The 20,580-nt window shown below is 40.4% G+C and overlaps 1 protein-coding gene across 1 annotated transcript in view; it reads right to left on the bottom strand.

Moving 5' to 3' along the window:
- Window positions 1-2,566: 2,566 nt before the first annotated feature.
- The window catches only part of SYNJ2BP (synaptojanin 2 binding protein), a 36,002-nt gene continuing 17,988 nt past the window's right edge, over window positions 2,567-20,580 (bottom strand). Inside the window, exons 2-4 of the mRNA XM_047079422.1 lie at window positions 17,419-17,555; window positions 7,573-7,668; window positions 2,567-5,591 (exon numbers count right to left, since the gene is read on the bottom strand). Coding sequence (XP_046935378.1) covers window positions 5,451-5,591; window positions 7,573-7,668; window positions 17,419-17,555 — 374 coding nt within the window. The 3' untranslated portion in view covers window positions 2,567-5,450. The remainder of the gene's footprint in view (window positions 5,592-7,572; window positions 7,669-17,418; window positions 17,556-20,580) is intronic.

Here is a 20,580-nt window from a genome sequence, read left to right as displayed (position 1 = left end):
AGAAAGGAAGCAAAATACGGTTCACAAGGAAAATAATCTTATAAGAACTAACATTTTAGCCTGCGGGTAAAATGCACATATATTCAGGAATAAGAAACTCGTATTCAAATCAGCATTGCAAATACAGAATTAAATTGGAATTCAATTCAGAAATCTATAAACTAGTAAGAAGGGTCATCCCATTTGCCTGTGATTGGTTAATAAATTTAATGATTACAGTAAATACAAAGTTCTTTTGTAAATGACTCTGTTAATGATTGTCTTGCATTTGAAAACACACTTCAGCCCTCTCCCCCTGAAAAAAGAACATGAACAGTATGGACAACGTTTAGGAACAAGACCTAATGTTTGTATAACTTCTTTAGACACAGCAATACTTTCTTTATAATATAGGCTGATATGGTCCCAAGTGCATCAGGTAAGCAGACCAAGTGCTTTATAGTATGTGTGTGTATATATAAATGTCAACACCAGGCAAGAGTCTATGGCAGTTAAGAACCTGGTTCCGATCAGAATTCCTTCAAATACTGTCCTCCTTCTGATCACAGTTGTCCTTTTGGATGTGAATGCTGGTCTCAAGATCTGAAGACAAAAGAGGAACAGCAAAAGGGGCCTATTCCAGGACAGTAACCAAGTCTAAACCCATTATAGGTAAGAGGTTGAGAGCTTCGTAACTTAATCACCTGCTTCTAGATGATGTTAGCAAAATACTTTAACATCAAGATCCCCAGCAAATACTCCCCCACGATCAAATAGTGAGCCATTTCAGCTTAGAGTGACTGTATCTTATTTATCTTTGTATCCACCACCTAGTGCACACTAGACGCTCACTTGTTGAGAGAAACAACTCTCATCCGTCCAAAGATAAATTCTGACTAAAATTGACTAGAGTAAAATCTTTATTGGCTCCACGTGAGATTACATGAATACCACTCCCCCTCCACACTTGACAGCCTAATGGTTATGTTCCGTTTCTTTACATATTCCGTTTAAATTGCTATTTACACAATATAAACAATGTCCAACATCAAAACACACACACACACTTCTCTAGTTTAAAACTACTGGAATTTGTTTCAGAAGAGCTTGTGTGATTGAATTTGATATTAGTGCTTTCACAGATGATTCTGTGGGATCTCCCAGTTTTGCCCAATGGCCTGCAATACCCTTCAGCTGTCAGCTCTTCCCGTCTCTGTTCAAGGCCCAAAGACAGAAGATACAAGTGGACGGAGATAGAAAGGACATTGTCTATGTTCATGTAGTGGATACATTCAAGTCACAAATATGAGATGGAAAGGGCACTTCTACAATAGACTAAGTCTTTGATCTGACTTAGATCTCAGATCTGTCAGTTTCCTCTCTGAGCTTGGATTTTCTCATCTCTAAGATAGATTAATCCTAGAATCTTTCTGGTTCCCTTTTAGCTCTAATGTTCTATGATTTGGCTCTAATTTATTTACTAGCTGCACACACTGAATCACTAATAACATTTTGCTGGCCAGTCCTTAGCAAATCAGAAGCCACAGAATGCTCCACTTCTCATTCCACATCCACACTTGGGCAGAAGCCCACAGTTCGGCTCTAAAATGCCCAAGTGAGGGGCGCCTGGGTGGCTCAGTCGGTTAAGCGTCCGACTTCAGTTCAGGTCATGATCTCACAGTCCGTGAGTTTGAGCCCCGCGTCGGGCTCTGTGCTGACAGCTCGGGGCCTGGAGCCTGTTTCGGATTCTGTGTCTCCCTCTCTCTGCCCCTCACCTGCTCACGCTCTGTCTCTGTCTCAAAAATAAATAAAAACATTAAAAAAAAAAAAAAGGCCCAAGTGAAATTCTCATTTTAGACTGGAGCAATGCCTGCATGTGATTTGACTATTCAAGTTATTTAAGAATTTAAATGCCACAGGGCATTGTTTACTGACACTGCATACTGGAATGACCCCATGAACTTTATTTTACTGCTGCCTGAGTCCCACCCCCAGAGATTCTATTGAGTTGGTCTAGGTGCTTCCGGGAACCAGAATTTTATAAGCTCTCCAGATGATTCTAGCCTAAGAAAAAGAGGACAACTATTGGCATAGAGCAGAGATTCTCAAAGTTCACTGTCAACCAGTCACCTGGAGGGATTGTTACAACACAGATTACTCAGTGCTGTACTGCTTCTGATTCAGCAGGTCTGGGATGAAGCCCAAGAATTTACTTTTCTAACAAGGTCCCCAGTGATGCTGATGTTTTGACACTTTGATAACCACTGCGAATAAGAAATATCACTGACAGTGGCATCCAATGTCCTGAGTTAAATCCTGATTCTACCACTACCACCTATGTAATCTTAGAAAAGCAATTTATTGGGGCGCCTGGGTGGCGCAGTCGGTTAAGCATCCGACTTCAGCCAGGTCACGATCTCGCGGTCCGTGAGTTCGAGCCCCGCGTCGGGCTCTGGGCTGATGGCTCAGAGCCTGGAGCCTGTTTCCGACTCTGTGACTCCCTCTCTCTCTGCCCCCCCCCCCATTCATGCTCTGTCTCTCTCTGTCCCAAAAATAAATAAACGTTGGAAAAAAAAAAAAATTAAAAAAAAAAAAAGTAATTTATTATCTTTCCTTTGGTGTCTTTTTAAACAATACTTAGACCTCAGAATTGTGAGTCATAAACATACAGTGTACCAATCAGGATTTAGTACACTATCTAGCACAAAATATGGTAACAAGTATTAATTTCCTTTTCTATTGTACATGGCTAGATGGTGTGAATAATTAAGTTAAATCAATAGCACAGATTAAAACTTGGCAGGAAAAGAAAACAGAGACAATGGAAGCAAATGATGTCTTATTAAAATTATTCATATAAGATGATAAATACAGAAGTGTTTTAAGTATATTGTCTTAAAATACTTTCATTCAATTTTTAAAACTTGTACATAGTAATTTAGGTAGCAGGAATATTAGACACAATCTATAAAGTGAAAGATCTATATAGATCATGAATTTTTTAAATGACCTACAATGGACTTCAATACTTCATCCAGAATAAAAGTTTTCTAGAGAATCAGGAAAGTTGAATGGCATACTTGCCTAAAACTTGAATCATGCCTAAAACTTGGATCTTTTAATGCTGTTTAATTCCAGAAAAAAACTAAATTATTAAAGTGCATAAGAATCCCTATTATTAGACAAAGCAAAACTTCTACCAACAAGGGGATAAGTGTCCTATTTATTTTGAATGTCTCAAGGTCCTCTCAAGAGTTGATGTCCAAACCCTGAGATGAGTCCCGGGAGGTAAGCAGGCCCTTTGCGGAAGCTTCTGCACCAGCCTCCAAACGCAGGGCGGGCACCCAGCGTGGTGCCTCCACAGCGGGACTGGTTGAGGTGAGAACTAGAACACCGTCCGTGCTCTCTGTGGGCCCTACAGGTACAGTCGTCTAAGTGAGTCTCAAAGGTACTGAACAGTTCAGGTGTAAGAGCCTAAGTCCTACTGCGATTGTTTAAAGCAAGTTTCTCCTTAGAGCAATGGTTGGCCCAGAGGAAAGGTCTTACTAAGGTTTTTATTTTTAAAAGCCTTCCCTTTACACTCTGGCCTGATGTCATTATGTGACAGCTTTCTTTTTTGGAATTCCTGAAAAAAAAAATGTGATGGCTGCCTGCACATCTCTGTTGCTACATCATGTTCTGAGTTTCTTTTTCTTTATTGTTTTCAACTGTTACTTAACCTGATGATATACTTTTAACTTCTCATCTATTTATGAATTGCCTTAATTAGACTGTGAGCTCCTCAAGGGTCCTCAATTTGTCCCCTTTCTCCAGGGAACTTTCCCAAGTGTTTTGAGTCTCAGGAACTGTTCCCGTTTGCTGTCTGCAGTATAAATTTGACATTCTTTGTAAAAGTGTCTTAACAAAGCTGGTGTCCAACCAACAAGTGTAAAATATTGACTAGATTATCCACGCTAAAAGTCGGACACGGCTGGTTGCCTCAGGGCAGGTGTTCACACTATTGCTGTCGGGATCATGTAAGGCCTGTAGCTGATAGCCAGTATATCTGGAGGGCGGAAATGATTTCTTTTTAAGCTAGAGAATCTGTCTTGGTTCAGCTCTCCTTAGTTAGGGCCTTAAAACCAACATTCAGTAGCACATGAACGGACTGGTTCCTGTCTATTAATGTCTTTGGTATTCCTGAGCATCCATTCATCCATCTCCTTCTCTCAAGGTCTCCCCATGAAACATCCACCAAACTTCCCTATCCACTAAGATAAAACTCTTTTCTTCCCCTTCCCTGCAAAATAGTTTGTTCATTCAAAGCCACAGCCGGTGTTTAGATCCTCTCAAAACTACCTGTGATCCGAACCCTCTCAACTGAGTTGTAAGCAGAGCTGCTTCATGCCTGTCCTGACAGAGAGCAGCTCCATCACTCAGAATTTGCCTATTTCTAGAGACCAAAAGTCTGTTAGATGGCCTGAGAGGGTTCAGGTGCCACCTTGGAGGCACCGTCCTTGTGCCTTTTAGAGTTTTCTCACTGGTTTGGTTTGGCCCCATCACCATAGCCCTGACCACAATCATGCCAGCTGATCCTTTAACAGGACTGTGAGGTACCAAAAAGGTCTCTAGGGCAGCCCAGAGACCAGTCAGATTTATCTTTGCATTTCAAAGGTTGGGGAACGGACTGACTTATGTGAAGCTGGATTATGGCATTTTACCTCCACTCCACCACAGCTATTGTAAAAAGAAATATTGTTCTAAGATTTCTGATTAGTTGGTTTGGTCTTCTCTTTTTCTTTTTGGGCATCTTTGTAAGGCTCACTCCCTCAACTTCTGCTACGCATTGCATTCTTCCATTCAGAACATCCCTTATAACAGAAACCTGAAACCACAGAGCCGCTTTCCACTTCTTTAATTCTCCACGAGGCATCACTATTATACTGTCATATATGGATGTGTGTGTGTGTGTGTGTGTGTGTGTGTGCATTTGCTTTTTTGAAAAAGCAAAAATGCTCTCCTCACCATCCTGTGTTTGATATAGGCACCCAAGTATGTAGTTAGAAATTAAATAAAGGCCACAAAAACTTCCCAAGGAAGATCATTAAGGAGAAAAATCCTCTCTTCTCTTGCAGCACACAGCTGGCCTTTGAGGCATGCCAGCTAAGGAACAGGTATCACCCGTGCTGATGGGAAGACTGGACCTTTCCCTCTTTGGGTTGTAGCTGAACTTCTATTGGTGGTCCTAGCAAAACAGATTAACTCCCCATTTGTTCCAAGCCAAGTCTTGTCTTCAAACAATGCCTTCACTCTCCCATTAGAATATAAGGACTTGGAGATTTGGGTGGCGAGGTCCTGGCTAGGTAGCAGTCTCTTAAAATGATGTGTTGGCTACGCAGAGAGGGAAGGATATGGGAGAATGGCAGGGGAGGAGGGTGAGAGGGAGAGAGAAATGTATCTTCTATTGGGAGCACTGGAAGACAGCAAGCTTTTCAAAGTCGTTGCCGGTATCTCATGAAGGCCCATGCTGCTACCATGGTGAGGGCAAACACTGGCACCAGCACCAGAGCTATGGGGATACCACTCGGCTCCCCTTCACTTCGATGTCCTATAGGCCCATTCTGCACCTGTAACTGGAAGGAAAAGAAAAACATTACTCAAGTGACCAATGTGTGTTTACCCCAACTGAAATGTCCACGCTGACACATGACCCGGGTCCAGACCACCCAAAGCTGTAACCTCCAAGAACTATCTAGCGGGAGCCCTCTCAGTTTGTTCCAGATTGACACATCAGCGTCATCAATTCTCTGGATATAAGTCTGATGGGGAGGTGTTTAACCTTGCTGTGCTACTGACCTAAAAGGATCCGAAGGTAAGCAAGTAACCTCTTTCTGTTTCTGTACTGCCTCCACCAAGCTCTATGTCTATCATATTAGGACAATGAAGACATGAGCTGAAGCCTATTGATCCTGTGGGGAAGCTAGAAATTATGGGGCGGGGGCAGGGAGTGTCGACCTTCCTAGAAATGTTTACTTAGAAAGATTCCCAGTCATCAGAAAACAGTAAGAGCAGATCTGAGCAATGTTAACACAGGTACGGTGCCATTTTGGGAAATACTTTGCAATTCCCAAAAGGCACCCACTCCCTCCTAATATAGGGTCATGTCCTTCATCTCTACTTTCTAGCACTGGGCACAGTAAAGATGAAGTTTATATGAAACAGAAGTAAAAGACTCGGAGGAAAATAAGGAAAAAGAAAAAATCATATCCAAGTGGTAATAACCTTCCACTGCCTAGGCATTCCCTTTTGAGGCTGGTGGCCTTTCTTAATATTAACTTTTAATAGCTAACCTGCAATTATGAGTCATAATACCATCTTGTTTCAGTTCAATGGTATCGACCTCCTCATTGCAACCAGTGAAAGTCTGATCATTCCATCTGAAAGGCAACACTGCACAAACTACCTTTTCTATCCTCTCTCCCACCTACCTCTACATCTTTCACTCATTTCCTGTTGAGATCTCCTGAGAAGGCATGCCAATAGAAAGTATGGTTTTTAGGGCTAGGCCAATTCTCTGACCAGAAATTTTATCAGGAGTTATTTATGGATGTTTCCTAAAATGTGAACTTTGAAAATCATTTCCCACATGCCTTCAAAAAGCACTAATCATACCTGAAGTGTATACCTGTGTTCGTTACTTGCCTTTATCTATTGCACAAAGCCTTCCATGCTTTAGAAACAGAAGAGCCAAGGCAGAAACAGCTGATTACCAATACTGTCACTTATGGATCTGTTTTCGAATCCATCACATGCAGATTCTGCTTGCAACCATGGCTGTTTTCCCAAGTGTCTTTCATGCCTAGCCCCTTCCAATTTTGTACTATCTCCTGTTAGGCCCTTCTTCAGCCTCTGAAGCCTCACTCAAGAGCTGAGTGAGGCAGGACAGCATTAATTTAAGAGGGAGTAACTTTAAAGGCACACTGAACCTATGCTGTAAATGCACTCTGAAGACCTTGGTGCTATGGAAAGAATTAGGTCTACCTGGCTTCTCCACCCATCATCCAAATTATAAAACACTAGGAACTAAGACGTGGATGCAGGGATAGGTGCTGCTTTGATGAAACTCCGAAATCCATTTCCTTTTTCCTGGAGTTCCCCTTTGAGCATTATAGCTTTGGTCAACAGTGTCATCAAGATGGTAAGAAATGGGGTTCATGGTGGTGACAGGGAAAAGCACATAGTGGGTATCAGAAAATCCACCATCTTTCGTTTACACTTTGAGTTTCCTTAATAAGTATGTTCAAGGGCAGACATAGGCTTCCCTCCCTACTAAAATAAAACTGATGCTGGTTGTATTTTTCCCCATTTATTTAAATTTTGTTGTCACGCTTTATATTTAAGGCACGTCACCTTGAAGCCAGGACCTAGGCTGCAAGCATACTGTTTGAATTTCCTTTCATGATAAGCAGAAGTCCCTGCAGACCCCTGCCTGTGCCAGACAAGCTCTTTAAAAAAGTGAGAATGGGAGGGGGAAAAAAAGCCAAACGCACTACCGGAGAGGCTTTATTCCCACAAAAGCCTGGTGCCAGCTCGCTGGCTGCAAATAACACCTACCCTGTGCTGTACTCTTAGGGACACAGCATAGCCTGCGTTACGAAAGAGGTCTACAGCATCCTGGTGCAGCAAGTTCTTTAGGTCTTGGCCATTTACCTGTCAAAAACAGCAAGAAAAGTAGTAAGGGAGGGAGAATGTGAATTCTCCTAAGTCAAAGATTTACATTCATGTGACTGGACATTTAAAAAACTACAGAGCAAATTCCAAGGGCTAGGAGAATGGGAATGTTACGTAGAACTCAGAGTAACTTTCGTCATTTTTAAAGCTATGTTTTCCTAGAACTGAGGTTCCATGGGCCATTTGAAGAGCACCAAGGTTTAAAAAAAAAAAAAAAAAAAGTCTCTCCTTCACCTTAGCTCTTACTGCCGGTCTCATTTTGACACTTGGGTTTCTGTTACAGTATTTGTGTGTCTTCCATGAGCATCAGCCTGCTTCCCTACAGCCGACATGGTCTTCCGAGTTATCCTCTATCCTTTATATTCCTAATCCTTGGCATTGCCAGTGTCAACCCCAGAAATATAACTTGATGAAACTCTACAAATGTAACTCTACGAAACAAACCTACTAGCCCATTTTATTGGTCTTGTTCAATTGTGAACAATTTCCCTTGATTCCATGAATACTCCCATCCTTCTCCAATTTACTATTTTTACACTATTTCTTTGATGATATAAAGTCCTAAAAAAATGTTTCAGTGTAGGTCAGTCCTACCATTTAGAGGTGAGAGGTGACCGGTGGTAGTAATACTTTTTAGCGTCAGGAGTGACAGTGTCCGCAAGTGACATCTATCCTATGCTGTACTCAGTGACACAGCATAGCCCACTCTATGCAAGATTTACACATCTTTGGTACATGTTGGTGTCCGCAACAGCAACAGCACCAAGAACGCTTAATGTATTTACTTGGTAGGTTCTGTGCTGTATGCTTCACATATACTACGTAATGTACTTCTCACAATAATCCTATGAGGTAGACACCATTTTTATCTTGTCTTCACAATGAAGAAACTCTACCCTAAGTCATAGTAGGTATAGGAGCTAGGGCTAGTGTTTTTAAATACTGGAAGGTTAAAGTGCCCTTGCAATTTACTGTTCCTTCTGTGCTATTATTCTTCCACCTTGACTATTCTATTCCACTTTGACTATTCTTTTTTTGTTCATTTATTTTGAGAGAGAGAGACAGAGAGATAGCACTAGTAGGGGAGGGGCAGAGAGACAGAGAGGGAGAGAAAGAATCCCAAGCTTTACTGCATCCTTACCCATCTAGGAGTTCTTGCTGTCAGCAAGGAGCCTGATGTGAGCCTTGATCCCATTAACCATGAGATCATGACCTGAGCTGAAATCAAGTGCTTTGTTGAAATAACAGCACTTGCTGTTGGTTAAGAGTTGGACACTTAACCAACTATTGTCAGCTGAAGCTCAAGCCATTGACTTATTCAAGCCTCTCATCTTGTTACTATCCTCCTTCTCCAAGAGGTTCTCCATACAATCCCCTGCCAATGCCCTTGGTGAATTAATCTAACTAACAACACTTTGGTGTTACAGACTGTCTACCTTTCCATATTAACAGTTTCCTGCTCTATTCCACTTTAGCCACCAACTGGCATATGCCTTTGACTTCAGCAATGGGCATGCTTCAGCTCCAATATCTCAAACTCCCGGACCACAATTTATACTCCTTTCACACTTCATATTCCTCTACTCAATGTGCTCATTATCCTCATCAAAATCTTTTAACCTTTTTAGGCTTTACTTGCATCCTTACCCATCTAGGAGTTCTTGCTGTTATTTCAACAAAGCACTTGGTAAACTATTCGAATCCCTAGCCCCTATGATCTTCTGCCATCTTTCCAGACCTGTACAACACACTGCATTTACTTTCCTTGTCCTGAGTTTAATGTTCCTGGGGAAAAATACACACACACACTTTCCAGCACAGATCCATGCTGGCTGACACTTGCTATATCCTCATGACCTCTCTACTAACCTGGTGAAACCCCTAATGAATTCCCAGCAGCAGCTGTTCCAGACCATTCCTACCATCAAACCCCAACTCCAACCCCATCTCTTCTCTCTGCAGATTCCTTTGCCTTATCTTTCTTGAGAATATGGATAACTTTCCACACACTCTCCATTTTCTTTCCACCTCGTTCCAAGTTTCACGACAGCCTCCCACTGCTGCTTTGCCCTTCTTTCTGAATTAGATGTTTCCTTTACCAAGGCTAAGCTATTCCCTAGTGCTCTTGGTCATATCCCTTCTAGCCTTCTTATAGAACTTAAGTGGTCCCTTGCTCCTCTTGATCCCTTTATTATTGCTCTTGGCTCCTTCTCAACTAAAATTATCCTCATTTACACAGAAAACAGTATAAATATTTCTTGAACCCACTATCACCCTCTTCCCATCTTTTCTCCTCTTCCTTTCATTGCAAACTTCGTTTGAAAGCACTATCCTCCACTTCTTCAGCAGCCATTCACTCTTTATTCCCTGGTACTCTCGTAATATAAGGTGGGAGGAAAGCATACGCTGTCCTGCAGCTCAGCAGTGACTTCCCATTACCAAATCCTACAGCCCTTCCTGTCTTCAGACCTTCTCCCTTTTGCAGTTCTCTCCAATCTCAGCTTATGCATACGTAGCTCTCCTAGTTCTTGAATGATTCCTTTCCTGATGCCTCTTCCCTTCCTTCCTCTTTAAGGCGAGTAAATATTCCTCCATGTCAGTAGTCCTCTGTCTTCTGAACTTCTCTGCCATGATGACCTTTCACAATTTCACCTGTAATCTGCAACACAACTCCCAAATGTTTATCCTTATTTCTACTTCTGGATTTGCCAGTTTCTTGTTGGGTGCCTGAACCCAAATATTCTGTTAGATCCCAATCAATATATCCAACGCCTCCTTTTTTACTTCCCACAAAACCAGACTATCCCAACTTCCCTCTTTTTGCTACTACCATTCCTTCAGACTAAAACTCTGATAATATTTTTAAACTCCACTCTTTGTCAATCTTCACATACAACAGACTGTCAAATCCTATAGCCTAACACAGTATAATTCCTCATACACGATTTTCTTTGAATTGCCTCTCTCTTTAGGCTGTGGATGCTTTCAGATGAACTATCATGATCACCTTCTCTCTGATTCACTTTCCTCTAGGCCCTCCCCCACTCTAACCTATTCAAACACTAGGTCTCCAGATCAATCCTCCTAAAGTACAATCCTATGTATACCACTTTACTGCTTAAAAACAAAAACAAAACTGGAGGCAGGGAGAATGACTGATTTTTCATTCTGGTATGCAAAGTCCTCCAGGAAATGGCTCCAACCCACATTCCCAGTTTAATCTCACGTTATTCCTTTTCATAACTGTGCTCTAAGTCACATAACTCACTGTCCCTAGGACATAAAACATATATTCTTACCTTCATACCTGTGCCCTAGCTATTTCCACCATCTGAATACACTTCCCGTTTTAAAAATTCTATGTATCTAACAAGATCAGTCCTGCTATCTATAGTGTAGAAGTGAATATAGTTTTCTAGTTGATGGACTTTGATTTCATGCTACAAAAGCCACCTTCTGATTAGTGTGTCTGTGTGTGTGTGTGTGTGTGTGTGTGTGTGTGTGTGTGTTTTGGTAGCCATGCCACAGGGAAAGAACTTCAGGAGTCCTAGAACCATCACAATGAATTCTCAACAACTCAACTTTCCAGTTAATTCCTGAGGGAGAGAATAGGTGTGAGACTGCTGATTATACTGAGAAGGCTCCTGTAACTAATCTACCCCATGTGATAACTGTATTTTTCATTGTAAGGAAATAAGTGTTTTCTCTTAGAGACAAATAATGAAGCAGTCATGTCAACAAATGCCAAAGATACCAGAGCTCAGTATGAGAGCCACGTTTCATAATGACATGAATGCAAGTGGGAGAACTGAGTCACTACATGACATGCGATGGCAGGAGTACTGAGGTCAAAGTCATCTTTGCAATCACAGCCAACACTAATTGCTAGGAATCACTGCATATTTATCATCATGTCTGGAGAGGTCTCTTCATTTTACACGTACTAACCTATTTAGTCTTCGCGATGATCCCATGAGTTAGGAACCCCCCATGTTATAGATGAAAAACTTGAAAGGCTAAGCAGCTTGTCCACAGGCATAAAGAATGGAAGCAGCAAAGCCAGGACTCAAATAGCCTGGCCGCAAAACCTTCACTTTAAAATGCAAAACCATACGGGTGCCTGGATGGCTCAGTTGGTTAAGCAGCCCACTTCGGCTCAGGTCATGATCTCGCAGGTTCGTGGGTTCGAGCCCCGCATTGGGCTCTGTGCTGACAGCTCAGAGTCTGGAGCCTGCTTTGGATTCTGTGTCTCCCTCTCTCTCTTTCTCTGCCCCTCCCCCACTCCTGCTCTCTCAAAAATAAAAAAACAACAACACGAACCCATAGAAGTTTACATTGTAAGTAAGGATTTGATTTCAGGAACATATCACTATCCATCATATTGATGTTGTTCACTGAATTTTTACTGGTTTTACAGTTTCATTTGTTTCAAACGTTATACATTTAAAAAATTTTAGTTGTATAAAATATAAGTTGTTCATATATTTTTATTCATGTGCATATATTGAAGCAGCATTAAAATTTAAGAAGCTAAAATTTAGTCAAGTGCCACTTCATTGACAAGACCTTTCTAAAGAATTCTAGTGTGAGTGATTTACTTTTCTGTATCTCCATACTATTTAGTGATCTTAAAGCTCAAAGCGAACTCTGTCCTATATTACATCACTTTACATTGTACTGTAAATAACTTGGAAAGGCTGTATTGCAAAACTCATCGTTATAGCTCCTGTTATATCTAAAGAGTACTTTGAACAACACTTGAGTAGAATAAATGTTACGTGATCTCCTGAGGTTTGCTCATAGACTGCATCCTGTAAGAGCCCGACTGACCTATTATCAGTATTATACAATGCTGAAAGGCCTGGACTCTGACAGCAGCTTTATCTGCCAGTGACTCAGTGTGTAACCTTGGTCCTCACCTGAGCCTCCTTCTGCCAATGGGGAAGAAAGACATTGGTAATATCAGGCAAAAGAAGGTGCTAGACTGGGCACACGCCAATTATACCAATTATGCCTTTCTTTCAACTCTCCTAGTTAAGCCTAAAGGTATTCTAATATAAAAGGACACTTACTCTAATTACTTAAAAAACCAAAATAAAACCCACGGGGGCACTTGGGTGGCTCAGTTAGTTAAGCGTCTGACTCTTGATTTTGGCTCAGGTCATGGTCTCGTGGTTTCGTGGTTTCGAGGCCCACTCTGTGCACTGACTGCATATGGAGCCTGCTTAGGATTCTCCTCTCTCCACCCCTCCTCTGCTTGTACTCTCTCTGCCTCTCTCAAAATAAATAAATAAACTAAAAACAAAAAACAAAAAAACAAACCCAAACAAGAGGCTTTTAGACATTCCAAGGGAATTTCTTTTTTAAACCATTTCTTATCCTCAAGGTAAAACAGCCCCATAAAACAAATCATGATTCTTTGTCTCATGACAAGGCCACCTCTAATCCAAAGCCAAACTGGCTTTCCAAAATTTGCCTCCTCTAAGCATTTTTAGATTCTACCTCATACTGACTAACCACCAAGTTCTGTAGATTTTACCCCTAAATGTATGTGGAGCTCACTCTTTGTCACCACCCATACTAATAAATGGAGGTTCTCGATACGTGATCCCAGAACCAGCAGCATTAGCATTCACTTGGGAACTTAAAAGTTAAAAGCAATCCATGCTTTCACAAGCCATCCACGTGATTCTGAGTTTGAGTTAATTCTAATCTAAACTAACTGAAACAAACTTTAGTGGTCTCTACATCCAGCCTACTTACCCTATTTAATACATATGCTGTGCATACACAGATTTCATCAGTGATTTTCCATTTACCAAAGTAGTGATTTTCAAATATGAGTCTATTGACCCATCACAGAAGACAGTGAGGTCAATCCAGTGGGTCAAGAGCAGTATTTAACTTTAAAAAAGTGAAATTAGAAGAAAACATAACAGAATGTATCACATATAGAAGAGATATTATTTTCTTAAACTTTGCTTCAATTATGTCTGTATGCATGTGCATGTGTGTGTGTATTACCTACTATAGGTCATAACGTGAAACGTTTCAATAGCACTTGCCTACAGTAATGCCTCTCAAAATTTATTCACATTTTTTATTCATACCCCAGGGATCGTGTTATAATGAAGATTTTGATTCCAGTACGTCTGGGAGGGTTTCTGAGACTGCATTTCTAATAAGATCGCAAGTAATGGCCAGATGGTCCGTGGATCTCACTTTTAGTACCAAGCTACTCAACCAAGAAACCTAGAACATTGCTAAACTTGCTACTTCAGCTTCCTTAACTCATGGCATAGTTTTATTGAACTTGAGATATGGCAGATTTGCAACATGCTAGAAAATTTTGCTGACTGAATGTTCGGAGAACTGTAATGGTGGTGTTCTAGTTAACATATATGTTTTTCCCTTTAACTATAGTTGTTAGCAGTCTTCAAAATGGAGTTTCCTATTTTCTGTCTTAGGAAATTAATAAACTGAGTTAAATTTAGTTTTCTTTGATGATTAACAATTTTGAATAGCCTGAAAAAAATTTTTTGAATTGCCTCAAGAGCTCTAACTATAGAATAATATCAATATAAATGTATAAAATGTAGAGAAGAAATGGACTCAATTTAATAAGCACTGACTTCTGATTATACTCTGGATATTTTAATTTCTTGCCAAGATCCTGAAATGAACTTTCAGTCACCAAATTAAGAATTATATTTGACAAGAACAAGAAATGGAGCTGACTAGTGGCCCAATCTGTGTGTACCATTTTGTTATTACAAGGGGTTTGGTCAAAATGGAATATTCATTTATTCAATGCAAAACTCAGCCACATCACCTTGAGCTCCTGAGCTTCATAAAAATGTTGAGTTGGCCAAGGACTGACTATTCTTGACTATCCACCTCCCTTCATTGAGTCAGACACACAAGGAAAATAAACCTAGGCAGTTTAATTTTTTTCAGAAAAATAAAATTTCCCCAGGTTCCCTGGTAACCTATACAAATATTAAATCACCCTCACTATCACATGCACAAAATAAACTTTGGTGAGGAATCTCCATCTCCAGCCCTCATGTCAACCTCAGCTCTATTCCATCGGTAAGATCTGTTTTTGTTTCATGGTGGTCAGATGCAATAGGGCCTTAAATTGCATGGTAAGTCATGCAATTACTTAATATTCCTTGAAAAACATGGGCATAATCTGGGGAGAAATGGAAAGATTGTATTGTCAATAATAATTCACAGGAAACCTAGATCCCTTAATGATACTTCTATTAGTTATCCAAAATGAATGTGCTAAGGAAGTGACTCCAAAGCCAGTAATCGGGTACTTAAGTACATCAAAGGTTAAAGTGAGTTACAGAGGAGACATAACCATTTAGTGGTTAATGCCTAACAAGTTAACCTAAGGACAGAAAGGGGATAAGATGGTAAGGCAACAGAAGCTTATTTCTTAAGGAACAGGGTCTAGAAAGAAGAATTTTGGAGCAAACCTCTGGAAGGGAAACTGGAGTCAAATAAGATAGCCCCAGAAAGAACAGAGAAGGGTGCCTGGGTGGCTCAGTCGGCTAAGTGTCCAACTTCAGCTTAGGTCATGAGTTTGTGAGATCAAGCCCTGTGTCAGGCTCTATGCTGACAGCTCAGAGCCTGGAGCCTGCTTCGGAGTCTATGTCTCCCTCTCTCTGCCCCTCTCCCGCTCACGTTCTGTCTCTCTTTCTCTCAAAAATTAACATAAAGAAATTTAAAAAAAGAAAAAAGAATGGAGAGAATATACTGGCCTTGTCCTCCTGTACATGCTTTTTCTCTTTCTCAGCTTTCCTTTATTTCTCTCCATATCTGTCTTAAAATTTTGCCTTTTCTTTGCTGGGCATTTCCTCCCTCTTTTCTTTGCCATGTCTTAACTGGCCAAAACATAAACTTGAATCATTCTTTGTTATGTGTCTTACAGATATTTGTTTAATACTTAATATCTTTTATAGATCTTTGTAATATTTCTCATATTTCTTTTACTTTGATAAAGTAAAATCCTCCTTGCTATAAATTTTAAAAAGAAGCGAGTTGAGTTTTTTCGACATCTACTTTTTCTTTTCATGGACATTTATCTCCTACCATACCCTTTTAAAAAACTTGAGCGGACCTTCCAGTAATTTCTTTTCTCCGTGAGGCAATGACCCACATAAGTAAGGCCCCTCATCTCAGCTTATGTCTAATAAATTCTCTCATAATGAGCTTTATGTCCTTTTTTCCCCTAATTCTATCCCTTATATTCAGTTTTGATATGAAACCATACATAAAATCTATTAATTCACATGCAACTTTCTGTTTAGGAGAACGAGTCTGAGCTCCTCATTTACCTCTTAGGAAGCAGTACAGTATACTGATTAAGAGTAAAGTCTCCAAATTCAGACAGACCAGTTTTAGCCCTCTGCCACCTACTAGCTGTGTGACCTTGGGCGAGCGGCTTGACTTCACTAAGAACTCAGCTTCTTTAGCTGCAAAATAGTCATAATAAACGTATCCACCTCGTAGGATTACCACAATATTAAACAAATTTAAAGTTCTCAGCATATTGCTCAGCATATGGTGCTCAAAAACTAACCATTCTCATTCTTCAATAATCTATCTTTTACCAAACTTTTTTGAATAACATGGTTGTCCTCTTAACCCCTATACTTTTCAAATGTAACCCAGGCCCCAGTTTCCTGGAGACAATGTGGTAAATGGCACTTTAAAATGCATAGTTTCTAACTACATGCTATACCTTTAACAACTCACTCTCAAATTTTCCTTAATGTACCATTCAAGCTGATTTCATGTTTTTAGGATATCTTTCTCCAGGGAGCCATAGGAAATAATCTGCTTGTAAGCTTCTCAGGATCGTTTTGGGATAAAGGTATTTATCACTGTACCTCTCAAATTAATAAACAGGATCTAGCAGCTCAATGGACTGAAAAGAGGCAAAACAGTTGGTGAGAAGGACGAAAATAGGATGTTACCATCCATGACACTGTATTTATATTTTGGATCAGCCAACCTTTCTGGGCTTGCCTGGATTTCTCAACCTGTTCATCTGTTAAATATATATTGAACATTGTGCAAGGATACAAAAAATTTAAAAAGATCCAGTCCCTGCCCTTGAGGAACTTCTAGAACATTAAAAAAACAAAAACAAAAACCTAATGCTTACCATGTAGTGTCTTATTACAAAATACATAGCAGAGTGAAATGGGAGCACAGTGGACACATATCCAAATGAGAATGCATTCCGATTTCCAATTCTTAATAACAGGTGAGAAAGGATCTGAGTCTAAAAAGGACACTTTAATTCCTACCTTCCTTTTTTGTCTCTTTGGAGTAAAGGAAGACACACATTAGTGTTTCAATTAACAAAAGGGAGGTGATAAAGTATAACTGAAGAAAGACAACAATTGTGGGTTTTAAGTCCTTTTCCCCCATATCGGTCCCTCACCCTCCCTGTTCCCTGTTTTTTGAACTTGGGTAAGTAGCTTCATATTCTGGACTTACAGGCCTTGCTATCAAGTGAGGTATTATCCTCCTTGCTCCATGGCAGGGCTGGAAAAGGTGACTGATCAAGGTCCCTCCCACCGAATTCTACAATCCAGAAATTTCCAGATCCAAAAAGGCAGGCAGAAATCTTCCCAAAGAAGGGGCCAAGGGTAAGAACTGGGGTCTAGGGAGCAAGGAACAGCGAAAGAGGCCGAAGCCAGTTCTCACCGAGAGGATCTTATCACCCTCCTGGAGCCGCCCATCCAGGGCCGCAGCCCCATTCTCTTTGATGCGGCTGACGTAGATGCCACTGTCGTTGGAGACATACTGCTGATCTGTCCCACCGACGATGTTGAAGCCCAGCCCTGAGAAAATCATGGAGGAGTTGTGAAGGAGAGAGTAGCGAAGAAGAAAGGGATTAGAGAAGAAGAGGAAAAAGAAAGAGGAAAGGCCTACTGGGGAGGGGAGGCTGGCGAGTCAACTGTGACGTAACTAGTCAATAGACCCAGGCAAGGTCAATGAAAAGTATCATCAACAGAGGTCAACAGTACCCAGAGTTGCCCACTTAGACCAAGCTAGACTAAAAATACAAACAGGGTAATCAACATAGTTTGTTGAGTATGAAAACAAAAATCTATACTAAACTCAGTTAAAGAATAATGGTGATTCTTGTAAGATGTGCTTCTTACAGAATCAGAATCTGATTTTGATTCTGCTGGTGGCTTTCAGAGGACCCAATTCTCGACTTTCTCGATATTAATGTAACAGGGTAAGCAGTGTTCATGAGAAGAAGCCATGCATTTAACTAATTAGCAAATGAGCTATTTTTTTTTTAATACTTATTTAAGTAATCTCTACACACAAAGTGGGGCCTGAACTCACAACCCAGAGATAAAGCATTGTGCATGTTGTTCTGACTGAGCCAGCCAGGTGCCCCTCAACTATTTTCAATTTAGTGGAGGAGAGATTCCTAACCAAACCTTCCCCTTCATACTTCTCTTCTCCCAACCTTGAGGACAATTTGTGTATGGAGGTGTTTTGGAGGAAATGGTCTTAGGAGTTTCATTTTTCCTTCTACTTAGCATGAAGGGAACTAGGGAGGTAACTGAAGCTTCATGATGGGACCAAATCACCAAATTCACTCTTGTTTCCTTTTCTACTTTCAGTGCAAACAACTACATATTCAGGTAGTTTGCCAAGTTTTATCCACTGTAGAGAACGGACTACCCACCGATTAGCAACTCTCCATCTTGCCCCTCACCCTCACCCCTGGCAACTACCCTTCGATACTTTGCTTCTGTGAGTCATTTAAATAGGTATAAAATTTCAGTTATGCAAGATGAGTAAGTTCTAGAGATCTGAAGTACAACATGGTGCCTACAGATAATAACAGTGTTACCGTACTCTTAAAAATCAGTTAAGAGAGTAGGTCTCATCTGACCACCAAAGTATCATTTCCATGGACCCACCACTCAGCTGTTGGAAGAATTTCACTTTACAAAAACCACTTTTATAAAGGAAAGAAAAGGAAAAGAAAGAATATAAAAGAAAAGGAAAGAACCTCCTGGGGTTTTCTTTATGTCAGATACTGTAGAATTCATAGCCACAGCGAAAAGAGAAAAGGGTTTGGAAACAATGAAAAAACAAAAGTCTGGTGGCACGATTAGAAGGAATGGCCGTAATCACTAGCTTACTATTGGTTTCAACAGAAAAGATACTTAAGGAGACATACGTGGGCTTTCTTAAAAATTCTCCCCATTGATAGGATGAAAGCTTCCATGTAAAGCTCACAGTGTTAACACAAGTACTAGCAAATCAATCTGTGAGTGAAAGAAACACATGGCCAAAAGGAGAGAAGCAGCAGGAAACATCTCATTTACATAGCATACCTTGTGCACAGAGTCTCTGCAGGTAGAGAATGAAAAGGATTTAAGATACATGATAGAAAGAGCTACTTCTAGAAGATGACTATTTCAACTTCCTTGAAGGGTAGGGTATGAAAACTTAAGTTATTAAATGGTTTTTCTTAGAACACTCTTAATTTGTTTCATAGTGGGTGGGAGGTACTGGAAAGGGGATGGTGGGTAGTTATAACTATGAGAAAGGGGATGGTGGGTAGTTATGAGAGAAGACAGAAAGGTAGGTGAAGCCTGATTGTTGAAGGCTTTGAAACCACTTCAAAACTGTGACTGGTTTGAGCAAGGTGGCTGAGGACAACCAGCCTCTCACAATACTAACACAAACTATTTGGAGCAAATCTTTCAAATCTAACATCTTTACTAAACACTATAGGTGACTGGGGATTTGGGGAATAGGAAGCATCTGTTAAGCAGCCTAATGCAATGTAAGTGTTAGAAAGAGGAAGGAATTTACTACTGTTATTCAAAGCTACAGAAGAGTGCCTTAAAAAAAGGAGAGTGGGAGAAATCTAATCGAAATTTTCTATGAACATGTAAGTACAGTCTACTCTCACCCAGAAGTCATGCTTCAGTGGCATGTTTATAAGCGATCACTATGTCAGCTGTAAATGCACTACGCCATTTAACATGAAAACTCTGAGGCTGGCTTCAGGAAGTCTCCTTCTTCATTAAGAGCATTTAGAGAACTGAACTCACCCATAATTCGAAGCATTGCTGAAATAAAATGGGAGTCACCAAAGCACTGGGCAGCAGTACTACCAGTTCAAACCTGGGCCCTACATTAATCCCCAAGTCATCTGTTCATTAAAAATTCCCGATCATTTACTATGCGTCAGGCACTGTGTTATGTTCTGAGGAAGACATAAAGCTAAACTGGATAGTCCCTGCTTTAACCACAAACAGAAATTTACCCTCTTGCCTGTCCCTTTTAGATTGTGCAGAGGCTAATTAGAGGCAGAACACCTGGTCATAAATTCAACTCCATAACTTATCACATGTGTGGACTTACTAAGTCAGTGTACCTCAAATCCTCAGTTTCCTTTTCTGTAACGTAAGGATTACAAGTTCTGCCCTCTCTACCTCAAAAGGTAATTGCTAGGGTCTAATAACATCAAATCTGAAAAAATCCTTCATAATCTACAAAGTAGTTACTGTAAGAGCAGTTGTCAATAAACAGTGGTGCCTGCTACAGCCCAAACTGGACAGTTTGATGGAAAAAAGATTAAAAAAGACACAGTACAAATGTGGAAAGTCCTAAAATATAAGAAGACAGATAAAAAGTCCATCCAACTATTAGAACAAGACTGGTTTGGAACTCAAACTTATTGAAATTAAGTATATCTATGGTGACCCAGACATCCCCATCAGGAAGAGTTTCTAGCAAGGGTGGTATTTAAAATACACAACAGTCAGTCCAGCACATGTACCAATCAATTGCAACAGATGTCAGCTAGAAACAACCAGAAGGAGA

Source organism: Lynx rufus, unplaced genomic scaffold (assembly GCF_022079265.1).
Source record: "Lynx rufus isolate CCGP_SWC_20201006 ecotype Redwood Valley unplaced genomic scaffold, mLynRuf1.p SCAF_17, whole genome shotgun sequence".
Taxonomy (NCBI): domain Eukaryota; kingdom Metazoa; phylum Chordata; class Mammalia; order Carnivora; family Felidae; genus Lynx; species Lynx rufus.
This window is presented reverse-complemented; position numbering and strand designations above follow the sequence as displayed.